Source organism: Gossypium hirsutum, chromosome A09 (genome assembly GCF_007990345.1).
Source record: "Gossypium hirsutum isolate 1008001.06 chromosome A09, Gossypium_hirsutum_v2.1, whole genome shotgun sequence".
NCBI lineage: Eukaryota > Viridiplantae > Streptophyta > Magnoliopsida > Malvales > Malvaceae > Gossypium > Gossypium hirsutum.
The window spans coordinates 12,014,639-12,028,917 of NC_053432.1; the positions used below are offsets into that span (position 1 = coordinate 12,014,639).

The 14,279-nt window shown below is 33.6% G+C and overlaps 2 protein-coding genes across 2 annotated transcripts; both read right to left on the reverse strand.

Moving 5' to 3' along the window:
* Positions 1 to 684: 684 nt before the first annotated feature.
* On the reverse strand, positions 685 to 4,103 carry LOC107888713 (glycerol-3-phosphate dehydrogenase [NAD(+)]). The gene is made up of 11 exons (XM_016812893.2): positions 3,231 to 4,103; positions 2,915 to 2,991; positions 2,750 to 2,822; positions 2,400 to 2,617; positions 2,202 to 2,309; positions 1,997 to 2,060; positions 1,880 to 1,917; positions 1,673 to 1,793; positions 1,538 to 1,592; positions 1,411 to 1,459; positions 685 to 1,271 (listed from the first exon to the last, which is right to left on the reverse strand). The coding sequence occupies exons 1-11, from the start codon at positions 3,559 to 3,561 to the stop codon at positions 1,089 to 1,091; spliced, it is 1,317 nt and encodes a 438-aa protein (XP_016668382.1). The 5' UTR covers positions 3,562 to 4,103; the 3' UTR covers positions 685 to 1,088.
* Positions 4,104 to 4,636: 533 nt separating this feature from the next.
* On the reverse strand, positions 4,637 to 6,357 carry LOC107888714 (pectate lyase). Its single transcript, XM_016812894.2, has 3 exons — positions 6,195 to 6,357; positions 5,231 to 6,110; positions 4,637 to 5,144 (listed from the first exon to the last, which is right to left on the reverse strand). Exons 1-3 carry the CDS (start codon positions 6,311 to 6,313, stop codon positions 4,920 to 4,922), a joined length of 1,224 nt encoding a protein of 407 aa, XP_016668383.1. The 5' UTR covers positions 6,314 to 6,357; the 3' UTR covers positions 4,637 to 4,919.
* Positions 6,358 to 14,279: the final 7,922 nt, after the last annotated feature.

Here is a 14,279-nt window from a genome sequence, read left to right on the forward strand (position 1 = left end):
TTTAGACTCCATCTGAGACAATGTCCTGTGACCACTCATCCCAACCAAAAGAGTGACACCCTTCTGTTATCAAAGCCATCCGCTAGATAACACTCCTAACAAGCCTTCCCCTCTTCGATAATGAGATGAGAACTTACTTTTGAAGCACTTACTATTAGGTGTGAACACATTCTCAATACAATAAGGGGCCCACTTGGGCGTAACATCCTCGTACTAATTGAATGCATAATAGAATGGGTCCCACCGTGCACGTTTTTCACACTTTACATGATGACAACTTTCATTAAAATAACCTGCCATGTCATGCTAATGGACAAGAAGACATTTCCTAAAATACCTTCCCAATATGAAGAAATGATTGGCTTTTCGACCCTAAAGTTACTTTGAGCAAATCCACCCACTCTCTCTTAGTCACTTTGTCCTCTTGTTCATTTCCATCTCTCTACCTCTTTAGGTGAATCGACCTCTACAGAACCACCTCTTTCGCTTCCTTGCTTCCTCCTTATCTCCTAATTATTTTCCTCCCTTATTGTACTATATATCAACAAGATCGAAATTAATCAAACCGATCCAAAATCATCAAGCTAAGTCGATTGTCTAATAATATGTGGAAAAGATAGGTGAAGTCTATTTTCAGTTATTTTTAAACGGACTGACCATCACTTTATCTTATCTTTCACTCAATTAATGTAAATAAACATTTCATTTGATTTGCACATCCTTGCCAAGGATATGTGAAGGTTATTCAATATTTTTCATAGTGACCGATACATTTTGCTCAAGTACTTCAACAATCACTCATTCATTATTATGCAACCTACATGACATCAAACATCTAAAGAAAAATATAGTTCGGAACCTTGATTTCAGAAAGTAACCCCCCCCCCCCCGGCAAAAAAAAAGAAAAACAACCTTCTTGTGGTAAGAAACTTTCCTATCATCTTCAAATTCAACACTCAACATGTTGTTGCAATTGGCAAGACATTTTTGCAGTCTTTGTTCGAGCCTTCTCTTTTATACTTGCTGACTGATGAGTAAATGAAGAAAGCAACTTCTACGAACTGAAATGTAAGATCTTCTACTACAAGTCATTGGTAACAGGCGGGGTCCTCTAAGAGGGATAACCTTGGTTTCTTCTCGCTGTATTCGACAATGGCTGATGGTGGAAGTCGACCAACACAGATTTCATGCACTGTTGCAAATAGAGGAAACAACTCTAGCCATCCGCGATGGCTTAAAACTTCATAGACTTCTCTTGCCGTGGATACACCCTAAGTAAAATAAACCAATACAAGAGGTTAATTAGGAACCGAGAAAATAGGCATTCAAAAACCACTTTGAAGCTGTTTGAGATTTACTCGAATTTGCCTATTATTTTCAAGACCATACTTTTCATGTTTTAAGATCTACCTGTAATTTCTGGCCCTGCAACATCTCAGCTTCTAGGTCATCAAAAGATCTGTATATAAGAAACAGTATGGTTAGAATTTGCATTTTATAATGGCAAAAACTCGTTCACCAAATCGTTAAAGCTAACCTTTTTCCTCCATTCCTAGCAAATGCCTCTGCAACTTTTCGGTTTCTTCCCCCCACTGCGACGAATGTAATAGTTTTAGAACCAAAGTAGATTAGTTTTCCCAAATAGAAGGTCTGGATATGTATGTGCTCTTACAGCATGTTGTGATGACATCAGCAACTCCGCAGCTTTCAAAGAAGGTACTATCCCTAACAGATGAAAATAACAGTTTGGAGAAAGCTCTCATCTCTCTTAGACCAATTCGCATTATCGCAGCCTAATAATTTACATAGTAACAGTGAGAAATAACGGCCAAGAATATGAAAGACTTATTTTTAAAAAAGAAAAATCATATGTAAGAACCTTTGTGTTATTTCCCATGTCAAGTCCATCCACGAAACCTGTAAGATTAAGAATTAGGATTGCTTTTAATTCATAAGTTTGTGTAGAAGGATGAAAACATGTTACTGTATTACATACCAGCTGCAATGGCCACAACGTTCTTCAAAGTTCCACATAGTTCAACCCCTTCCACATCCTGGACCTGTTTGTTCGTGAAAACAAAAGGCCAAAATATTTCTTAAAATGCATTACCATTCTTTCTTTATGCTCTGTACCAATTCAACGATTCATGATTCTGATATTAATTAGAGCTCGAATGAAAAAGTGTAGCAATATTACTCACGGGAGTGACCATGAAATAAGGGGTACTGAATAATTTAACCCATTGCTCCGCAATCTCTCGATTGTCTCGAAATCCAACCGTTGCTTCACTGAATTTCTCCACAGCGATCTATAGGCTCAACTAGTTACTTGTGAGAAACCAATGGCAAAATGACACTGTAATTTGTACGTGAACTTCTCAAGTAAATCAACTGATTACCTCATTTGCGATATTTGCCCCCATTAGAACAGAACAATTGATGCCGAGCTGCTCGGATATAAGATTGGAGATCATACAAGGGCCTTCCATTTTGACCTCCATCCCTTTAATAAGAGAAATAGCCTCAACATCTCCCCTTACTTTACCAACAAGCCTCTTGCATATACCCTCCATAAATTGATGAGGGGTCACAAAGACCAACATGTTTGCATCTTTTACTGCAGAATTTCGATTTCAACCGTAAACAAAGTGAACATCTATCCCTAGCTACCCTAACTACAAGCATTCAAGAATCTAAATGAAGCAAAAGGGGTACCAGAAATGTAAAGAAAAAAAGGGAAATTGATTACCTGCATTATCGAGGTCTGGATCCGCAATGACATTTTTGCCGAGCTTAATACCAGGAAGGTATTTAACATTTTCCTAGTGAAACAAAAGCAAGTCCACTTACAGGTTGAGAAAATCTACAAGAAAATAAACAAATGGACAGAAAATGAATGTTTTCAAGTGCTCACATTAGTTTTGTTAATGACATCTGTAAGCTTCTCACCCGTTTGCAATGTCTCCTCAAATACCCACATCCTCACTTCATCTGGATTTTTCATTAGAACAAATTGCAATTCAATTCCAAATCTAAAACCATAAAAACTTCCACTTAGTATTATCAAATCTCAATACTTCTAAACACAGTTAAGTAATCTTTTTCATCATTCCACCATATGAATCTCACAAGTTAACATCTTTGGTGAGCTTTTCCCCGCTTTCTAAATCATTGAAAGAAACAGATAATCATGCAAGAAACAAAAAGATGAGTGAAGGGTAGAGAAATACCATGAAAAGAGTTGAGCTTGAGAGTGTTAGAAGCAATGAGCTTAGCAGCAACACTACCCCAATTACCACTACCAACAACAGTGACCTTTGATTTAGAGCCAACAACTTGACCATCATTCCCAAAATTGTTTACAGTGTCAGTGTGATGGGGTGTTGCAGTTTGGGGTTCAGCTTCTTGGTGTGGGGGAGAGACAGGTTCAAAAGCAGGAGCCATTGAAATGAAAGTGGAGAAATGGGAGGAAGAAAAGATGAGTGGCAATGAAGAAATGAAAGTGAAGTTAGAAACGAGGGAGAAAGAGGAAGAAGAATATAAGGGGAAATGAAAGCGCATGAGGGCGGAGATGACAGACACGTTGTCGTCACAAACAATGAAACAAAGTTCTCTTTTATGCTTTCATTTGTTGAAGTTGGCGATCTACTCTATGCTGCTTTTGCTTTCTTCCTTCGGGTTTTCTTTCCAAGTCAAAACTAGTGCAAGTTTGGACCTTACTTTGCAGAGTAATTTTGTAATGACATGGTTGTTTTGGCAATTTATCAGTGAATAAAAATGAAAGTGAAACCAATGAAGGCTATGATCCAAAGAACAAAAACCGTCGTGGAACTTGGCTTGGGTCCATTTCAATATAGAAATATCTTAGACCCATTTTCTAATGGGTCAATATATTTTAGCCCAAAACTGGTTGGGTCAATAGATAGAGATAGATAGAGAGATACTTGATATTCATGGTAAAAGCAAAGGTCTGCAAGAAGATGATATGAGATAGAAGTTTGGTAAATTGCAATTGGCATTTGCAAATGTTTGAGACAGTGACTGACTTTAATTAATCACAATGTAATAAACATACCAAAAAGCTTGAAGCTATGAGTGCATGCGGGAGATCCTGTCTCGCATTCCCACTCTACTCAATCACATTGCGGTCTAGCTCAGATATTCAGTTTCTCCATGATTTACGCCCAAAACATGGCTTTTAGTTGCTCCTTTTTATATGAAAATTTTCTTCCCATAAGCCATTGTTTGTTTCACACATCAAAACTAGATCGCATGATTATTACTATTATTAATTTTCCAAATTAAGGTTTTTCATTTTTGGTTATTACTATTATTAATTTTTTAAGGAATACTATTACTATTATTATTAAGTTTTTATTAGTAAAATTCTATATTTTAATATTTCCAACGACAAAGAATATATTAATTGATCATTAATTGGGTTTGTTTGCGTTGACATTTTGGTACTTCAAAAGCATTTACTTTTTTCGGTGACAATTATCCAAACGCTCACAACATTTATAATTAATGCTTTGGTTTGACTTTTTATCCATGAAAACATTTAAGAGATATAAAATATATACTTTTTATAGGAGAATTACCATACCTTCAGTCCAAACTGAAAACATTATGTAGATAAAACAAGCAAAATTCTCCCTTATCAATAATGACAATCACTTTCATGAAAAAGTACACTTTTGCCACTTATAGCAGATTACATAAAAGCAACCCTAAACTGCAGTTGCATGCTTTGTTGATCTATCAATACAGAAAATTACTACAAATTAACTGTATAGGATTAATGATTAATCCATGTTGTGTTCAATTTCAGGCAACATGCAGAGTTCGTCGTTTCATTACATTCTTAAAAGAAACAAAAAGACTAAATTATAATTAAACTGCTAATTATAAGTTTAAAACTAGCAGTGGGAACCCCTTCTACATTTGAGTGCACCAGCAGTCATTGTCATTGTACCCACAAGAGAAGATGGTCTAGCACTAAGGCTCGAAGCCCTAGCAAAGGTTGAAGATGCACCAGAAGCACCGGTTTGCCTGAAAAAGGCTCCATTCAACATCAAGTCTCCTTCGGATCTCCAGTTCCAGCGTTTCCATTCACTCTCTGGTGCATTCTCATGCTTGGTCACCTACAAAAATCATTACATATGGTAGTGTGAAAATGGTGATATATATGAGTTAACTCGTGCTAATGAGGACTTTGAAAATTAATTACCTCCTTCTTTGATCTATCATTGGGTGCTAGAAACCTGTTTCCTTGGCTGTTGATAGTAGGGTTTGCACTGCCACCAATGGCGTACATTTCCCAATGAGTGTAATCGTTGTTCACCACATGGAAATATCCAAGTCTACACCTTGGCATTCTTTGAATTAGACCTTCCCCGAAATGGTTAAAGGCAACAGTGACTTGCATGTTTTTATCTTGCATATAGGAATCACTGTGGCCCAAAAGCATGACTTTATCATGATGGGTCATGTAGTTGTTTGATATAGTCACGGCGGTGGATCCATGGATGACATCGATGAGTCCATCATGACAATTCGACAATGAACAATGGTCAACCCATATATTCTTGCTGCCAAAGATGGAGACACCATCACCGTCCGATGGAGTCCAATGCCCTGCATGATGGGGAGAGTCTCTTATAATTGTACTACCCCCGGGTTTACAATCATGTATGTGGATGCCATGGATGATGATGTTCGACACATAATGGATGGTGATGCATGGTCCACCCGATATGTGAACGCTCGCACCTCGACCGTCTATTGTCTTGAAAGAGTTCATCAACAATTCTTGTTTCAACGTAATCACCATATCTCTCTTGAAAATAATCCACAATGACTCGTCTTGAATCACAGCATGCCTTAAAGTACCCGGCCTAGGGTTCACCGGGTCGTCATCGCCGGCATCCGTAATAACATAGATTCGACCATTTTTGCCTCCCATGGCATGCTTCCCGAACCCAATCGCGCAATCGGCTAACCTTTGCCGGTTCTTCTCCCAGTTCGGATCACACCTCCAACAATCATCAATGGGGTTTCCTGTTCCACATGACAAGTAACCCAAGTTCCTCCTCGAAGCATTGATACTCCTGCAAATGAAAACATACCAATACATATATGTACACATTAATCTTATACAATATAAACATTGTAAGAGTATATAAATGAATTACTTGTGAACTTCATCAACAACAAATTCAGGATCTTGAACTGGCGGGGAAGAAGCTAGATTTGGAACAAGGAGGGAAATGAAGAGAATGTGAAAGATATATGAAAATGTTGACGATCCCATTTTTGGAATAGTGATAAAGTGGGAGCCAATGGAGGTAGTGGGGTGGCTAGGCATCGTACAATGTGGGGGACTTATATAAAGGGTAAAAGCCGAGAGGTAAGGCGTGATTAAGCTAAGCAGGTGGGTCCAAATAGTAATTTAAGGGTTTAAATTTGTTCAAGTCTTGGGGAGTCTCGTATGGGTAGTTTAAATCGTTAATCAGGCGTCAACAATTTCAGACACATATTAATCAAAGTCAATTTTATTGAATTTATTGAGTCTACTTTGAGTTTGCAATTCATCACACTAGGCATAAAAAGTGTTCCTTTTATGGCCTGCCCTTCTTGCCATTAGGGTATATAATGGAATCCAATAACTGAATCATGTTGAATTGGTAATTAACCAAAAAGATATAAGAAATATTACTGTATTTCATTATTTTCTTTAAATGTTAGATTTAGTTGAGAAATTTATAATTTTGGTTGGATTTGAGTTTTGAATATCGTAAAATTTTGTTATTAGTCCTTGTGGATTTAGTTTATGAACTTCAATTTAGTTAATTTTAGTATTTATATTTTTTAAATTTTAAAATTTCAATCTTAACCTAATGGTAATAGTTAAATTCTACTATTAGTCTTGGACTATGTTTAAAATTGTAGATCTAGTCCAATTCCTCCAATTGAATCATTTGTAGTTTTTATACATTTCAAATGTTAAAATTTCTATCTTAACGTAAATAACAACCAATAAATTTATTGATTAACTTTTTGTGAGTAATGTGCGAAAATAGTAAACCTACATGGCATTACATATGTAATATAGTATGCTTGTTGCATCAAATTTTAGAAATAATATCATATAACTTAATAAAATTAATAGCTATCATTTAATTATAACTAAAATTTCAAAATTAAAAAGAGTACAAAGACTGAAAATGACTGAAGTAAAGATATAGGGGTTAAATCCACATCTAATGCATGGTATATGGACTAATAGCATAATTTAACCTTTAAATAATGAGTATAGTTATTTGAATTTGAAGAATATTATAATGGACTTCGGATTTTTATTATATTTTAAAATATATGAATTTAATTATTAATATTAAAGCCCATTAAAACTTAACATATTTTAATTCATTTTTTCGAATGATTTGATTTATTTTATTAATTCGATTTTAATCAAAATTTTGTCGAGGAAATAACTAGTTAAAGAAATCATCAAACTTTCCAATTATATCCACAATTTGATCAACAAAATTAATGGAACATGATTGGATCATGTTTTGCCCAACAATATTTCTTGCAAAACTTGAAATTTTTGGACGTGTTTTTTTGACTTACTAACGTGTCATAGAAAGCTAACTAATGAAGATATGTACAAACATTGTACCCTTTTTCTCATTGTTCCTTAATATCAGCTAAGGATCTTATCAACACGTACACTAGTAAGGATGAAAATTTTGACTTCAAGATTCAATATTGGATTTTATTCATTTGAATCGTGATGATCATTATATTAAATATTAATGGATGAAAAAGTAATAGAATAAATTTTGACCCAATATTTTAACATCTTTTGATAGCTTTCCCAAAACTAAGGTAGTCATACAATATTTTTAAGATAATTAATAATATTTCCTAATTTAACAATTAAAATAAACAATTAAAACTTATTTCCTACCCTAAGAAAATGGCATTGAAATTGGGAAGTGGCAATTAGAGCTATAATGGTCTATATGTGTGTATTATATAGACATCAACTAATTAATCGTAGTATATGTCCATTTGGTCTTTCTAGCATTTTGGTCCAAAGATAAACAAAAATAGGAGGTTGAAATTTGGACCTCTAGTCCTTTACTTTATTTTTTTTATTTTATTTTATTTTATTAATTAGAGGTATAATAATAACTACAAGTAACTAACATTCCTTTATTGTTTTGGCCTATAATTCTATATATGGTTCTTGCAGACCTAATATATTCAAAACGATATCATAGGTTTAACCACACTTAATACGCTATATTTATGGAAATTAATTTATTAGAATAATATTTAATGTATCATTAGCGTATAAGTCTTATACATTATCAATGATTATTATCAAATTAAATAAAAAATATGAACAATTTTTTAAAAAATATTAATAATTTTATTTAAACATAATTAAATGTAACTATTATAAATAAATATTAATAACTCACGAATTTAGGATCTTTATTTTAAGGGTTTGGAGGCTTGAATTTAGAGTTAAGAGTCTCAGGTTTAGGTTTCAAGGTTTAAGCACTTATTTATAATTATTTATTATTTAATTATTTTTAAATAAACTTATTAGTATTTATTTATATGCCCTCCACTATTCTTTATTTTATTTAATGATGAGGTGTCATGCTATTATTCATTGATAGAGCATGGGACCTATACTTCAACAATGCATCAATTATTCTTCTCTACATATCTAGTAATTTTATTTTGTATCAACAGAGCCTATGGTATAATGGCAAGAATTTATCATTAAAATGAATTTTATAATAACATCATATTTTAAAATTGATCCTTAGATACCCATACCTTTACCTTATAAAATGAAAATATAATATTGTATCGATCGTCAATTTAGGTAGCAAAGAAAATGACAGATGAATTTTGATGGCCAAAACTAGATACCCCAACCCCTCACTATAAAGTGGGTTTCACGGTTTTCGTGGGCATGGTGAGGAGGATCCACAATGTTGCTATTAATGAATTCTTTAGTGTTTATGATGAGGTCATTCACATGTATATATTTGAATATAGTGCCCTTAATGTAGTAATATTGTAACAACTCGATTTTGGGCCTAGTCGGAACAGTGGTTTTGGGACCACTAAACCGAGGTTGGAGAAATTATTTTTATATTATTTTATGTGTTGTAGCATGATTATATAAGAGTATGAAAATTTTAGTGAATTAATTTTAGTTATTGCATGCTTAATCGGGAAAAAGGACTAAATCGCATAAAGGGTAAAAGTTCTATTTTACTTGATAGACATACCAAATAGCTAGAGAGCCATAATTGGAGGTCTTTAAAGAGAAATTAGACCTTCTCCAAGAGGCATGGCCGGGCATAGGGACAAGGAAATCAATGGGTCAAATGGTTAGGTAATTTTATGACCTAATTTTGATTAGAATAAAACTAAAATAAAGAGAAAAGATATCATCTTTTCTTTCTACCATATTCTCCATCGAAAATTCAGCCATTGTAGGGGTTTTCAGCTTAAAAAATTTTAGCAACTTAAAGCCTTCACAAGTAAGTGATTTTGATGACTTTCCTTGATGTTTTTTGCACTTTTAGAACCATTGTAACATAAGCTTTCAAATGAGGGGACTATTTTTGCAAAATGGTTGAAAGTCTAGGGTTTTTCCATGATAGTAGACATGTTTTTTCTGAAATTTTATGGGAGAAAATGAACCATGGTTGCGAAATAAACAACTTTTGTGAAGAGATTTCTCATGAAAACCCTAAAAATGACCATTTTGCATAAATTGTAAAAGAGGTGGTAAAAGTGTGAAATAATGAGAATTGTGGGTTTCTTCTAGTATAAAAAGTAATCGACTATGCTTAAGATATGAAGAAATTCGATAAAAATTGAATTTCAGACCTAGGGGTAAAATGATCATTTTACAAAAGTCTAGGGGCAAAATGGTCGTTTTGTCCAATTTTAAATTGTTGAGTATCTATATTAATAAAATGATTAAATTCGTAAATTTTTATCATTCGAGATCAAGAATTACAAAATTCGGGCCTAGATCAGGGAAAAGCGAAGCAAGTGGACAAAGTCGAACTAGTCATCTACATTTTGTAATTCGAGGTAAATTGTATGTAAATAATACAACTACATTGTTATCATACGTGCTTGAATTGAGATAGCATGAATTGCTTGTTTGTGGAAATAATCATGAATGATGAATATTGAGATAGTAGGACTCCCGTTTGAACCTTAGGAAATAAATCGGATATTCAGGCTAGGACATTTGGGATATTGTGTGCTAGTGTAAGACATATCTGGGACATGCATCGGCCACATTATGAGAGCCAGTGTAAGACCATGTTTGGGACATGGCATCGGCATTGAGACGAAAGCTAGTGTAAGACATGTCTAGGACATGCATCGGCCTCGAGATGTAAGCCAGTGTAAAGCATGTCTAGAACATGCATCGGCTACGAGATGTTCAGTGTAAGACAATGTTTGGGACATGGCATCGGCATGTATAGAGGTGTCAGTGTAAGACCATGTCTGGGACATGGCATTGGCACGGATATGTAAGAGCTAGTGTAAGACCATGTCTGGGACATGGCGTCGGCCTCGATTTCGATAGTCAGTGTAAGACCATTCTAGGACATGGCGTCGGTATTATACCCTATGTTGGGGCTTAGTGACTATCCGATAGTATTCCAAATGGTTCAACTGTGAGAGTTATAGTTTAAGTTAAATGAAAAAAGTATAACCATGTTGTGAGTGATACAGGTACCTAAATGAAATGCACGAGATGTGAGCTTAGTATATGCTATGTGAATTGTGTTGGATAATGACGAGTAAGTTGTGCTTATGCCTATTTTAGTGTTATGAGCATGATGATGAATGGTAAAGTTGTCGTTATATTTATTTCATGCAACTTAAGCTTTATGCTTACCCTAGTTCTTTCCATTTTCTTATAGTGCCGCCTAATTAGGTCGTGGATCAACGGACGTCAGAGGCATCGATCACACTATCAATTGAAGGACTTGGTATAGTTAGATGTATTTATTTTAATTATGGCATGTATAGGACACTGACTTTAGAATTTTGTGTCATTGTTAATTGGCCAAACATGTTGGCTTGCTTTAGCATTTTTATTCATTTTGTATAAGGCCCCGGAAATGGCTAAAGTTGAAAGTTATTATATGAATACAAGAAGTTATTTCATGAATGGGTAATTTGTTGGTTGTTTTAGTAAATATGAAATATGTAAAAGCCTTAGATGTAGTTGTTGGATTGAGTAATCATTTTATGATGATCTTTAGCATGATTGATGTTGTTATTTAGTGTTTCAGGGTGGCAAAGGGCTTGGTAAATATCCCTATGTTGTCCACACGGGTAGACACACGAGCGTGTGTCTAGGCCGTGTGTGACACACAGCTAGCCCCATGGACGTGTTGTCCGGCCGTGTGTTCCCTGCATGTAAAAAATTCAAGTCAGTATGCATGGTAGTAAACACATGGGCAGAGACATGGCCATGTGTCTCAGTCGTGTGAAGGGCACGGCCTAGCACACGGGCGTGTTGTAACACCCCTAGCCCGTATCCGTCGCCGAACTAGGGTTACGAGGCATTAGTTAACTAAAAACACAATTCCGAACAATTATATATAAAAACCAATTTCAAAAATCGGTCAAAATTTATTTTTAAACTAGTACATACTTCACAAAATACTAACGTACATTTATGCATGCTAATACCATGTAATAGATTAATTATGAAACTAACTTTTATTACTTAAATGTATAATTTTTCATGGAAACCTAATACATATGACTAAATACACATATTTTTATTTCTTTCTTTTCAACGAATATAGATCATAACCAAATTCTCAAATTTCAATATTTTTATCTTGTAATTATTCAACTCAAATAATAATACACTCATCCACTTCAATTCATGTATACTTACAAGTGTCGAATCATAGGTGACTCAAAAATAATTTTCATAACTACCATTTCATAACCGAATACCATTTCTTCAGTCATAGTCATTTAACTAACAATTATATAATCAAAACATGCATTTTCTCATACCATATAATGAACATATCAAGGCAAAGTTATATGATGTTCGGACATAATCTAATAACCTTTAAAGTCAAATCATATATAATATCTTGACTATATTCTATAATAAAAAAATTCAAATAATCATTCATTCATAGTACTTAACATGTTAACTAAAACAAATTCGCACCACAACCAAGTATAGCTAATTAAAACTTAGTATTTAATCCATATACGCAACATATTTATCCATTCTCAATTTCAAATACCGAATATAACCATAACAAACCAATCATGTTTATGACCAATTTCTTCACACCATAACCTAATCATTAATCAACTTCAATGCACAAATTTATATCACTATCAAACCATTTCCAGCACATATATCACAATGTTATAACAAAACAGTTTAATTTGTAACCAAAGATGATCGAAACTAAACTTAGAAGTAAAGCCATTTTCGCATGGCTCAAATTATACATACCCAAAGTTGAACAAAATACATATTAGCCTATACATGCCATAAGTTCAAAAATAGACTTTTAAAAGTATCGAAAGTTGACGATAGTGTGGATGACTTCAATAACGATCCCCGAGCTCATAACTTACAACCAAAATCTATAAAACAGAGTAGCAAAAACACATAGAGTAAGCTAACTTAGCTTAGTAAGCCTTAAGCAAAATAAACAACTCACTGAATAATGAAAACATTCAAACTAACCAAATTATATCAATAATGTTATACTTTAACATATTAAGATACCTTGGTCGAATGTTCAAAAAAAATCAATTATATAACCTCACATAAATGTTTCCTATATAGCCGATTATACAAGATCAATTATATCATCACATAGACACTTACATATAGGCCCGAATACACAAAATTTATTATATTATCACATGTGGCCGAATATATAAAAGTTAAATAAAATATCACATGTAACTTATAGTTCAAATTCAAAAGAACATCACATATGGCCGAATATGCATATTTAAGATAACTTCACATATATCTAAGTATACAATTTCAATATAAGTTCACATGTAATCGAATACTAAAATTCAATATAACCTCACATGCAGCCGAATATACAAGTTCAATATAAGCTTACATGTACTTACCTATGTGGCCGAACATATACAAGGTAATTTATCTCAATTTCACTTGCTCAATCCAAAATAATTTGAAATCTTATAATCACAGACTTGTAAACAAATCACCGGTATAAAACCTGCTAGGCATAAGGCTAAATCCCACACCGGCACAAGGCCTGCTAGCCCAAGGTCTGATATTTATTGACTGGCAATAAGCCTTCTAGGCACGAAGCCTGATCAATGTCACCAGCACAAAGCTTGCTAGGCTCAAAACCTGAATATCCCAATTATAGAATCATTCCACAACATTTCATATATCGAATAGTCCAATATTCCATGTAACACATACACACTTCCAGGGATTTTAAATCAGTCGAATAAAACTCAACCACAGTAAATCATTGATATATCACATTCGGCTAACATAATAATAGACTATAAAATTTGAAACATCATAGTAAAACATTCTATGTTTAAAATAAACCATATTTAATTGCTTAAAGACTTACCTCGGATATCGACGGACGTTACAAAACGGCTATTCGATTATTTTTGTTTTTCCGCGATCCAAGTCTGGTTTCCTTTTTTCTTGATCTATATAATTTCAAATTAACCTTATTTAAACAAAATTTCATTCAATTTGATCCAACAATATATAAATGGGTAAATTACCATTTTACCCCTAATATTTCATACTTTTACAAATTAGTCCTAATTGCAGAAAACATAAAATACAAAAAATCTCACAACAATATAGTTGGGCCGAATTTTCCATATAACCATATTAGTCCATATATTTCATCTATTTCACATTTTAATCCCTCAATTTATTATTTTTGTAATTTTAGTCCTAATAACCCAAAACCATCAAAACCTCCAATACAAAACATGTTAATCTAAAACATATTTTTGCTATTTCATCATCAAACATCACAAATACAAATATTCATCAATGGCATAACACAAAATATTTACCAAAATAAAAAATTCAAACATGGGCCGGGTAGTATTCGAAGCAACGATCTCAAAAACGTAAAAATTATCAAAAATCGAGCTAATTACATACCTTAATTGAGCTTAATAAGTTTCCAAACCCTTAA

What these genes read in the sequence shown, in the direction of transcription:
- LOC107888713 (XM_016812893.2), bottom strand. Translation starts at nt 3,561, where the DNA reads ATGCGCTTTCATTTCCCCTTATATTCTTCTTCCTCTTTCTCCCTCGTT. An exon ending in ATGTCATTAACAAAACTAAT is followed by an intron (nt 2,823 to 2,914) that starts GTGAGCACTTGA and finishes TTGTTTCACTAG; the next exon opens with GAAAATGTTAAATACCTTCC. An exon ending in TGATGTCATCACAACATGCT is followed by an intron (nt 1,593 to 1,672) that starts GTAAGAGCACAT and finishes CATTCGTCGCAG; the next exon opens with TGGGGGGAAGAAACCGAAAA.
- LOC107888714 (XM_016812894.2), bottom strand. Translation starts at nt 6,313, where the DNA reads ATGGGATCGTCAACATTTTCATATATCTTTCACATTCTCTTCATTTCC. An exon ending in GTTGTTGATGAAGTTCACAA is followed by an intron (nt 6,111 to 6,194) that starts GTAATTCATTTA and finishes TTTCATTTGCAG; the next exon opens with GAGTATCAATGCTTCGAGGA. An exon ending in ATGATAGATCAAAGAAGGAG is followed by an intron (nt 5,145 to 5,230) that starts GTAATTAATTTT and finishes TGATTTTTGTAG; the next exon opens with GTGACCAAGCATGAGAATGC.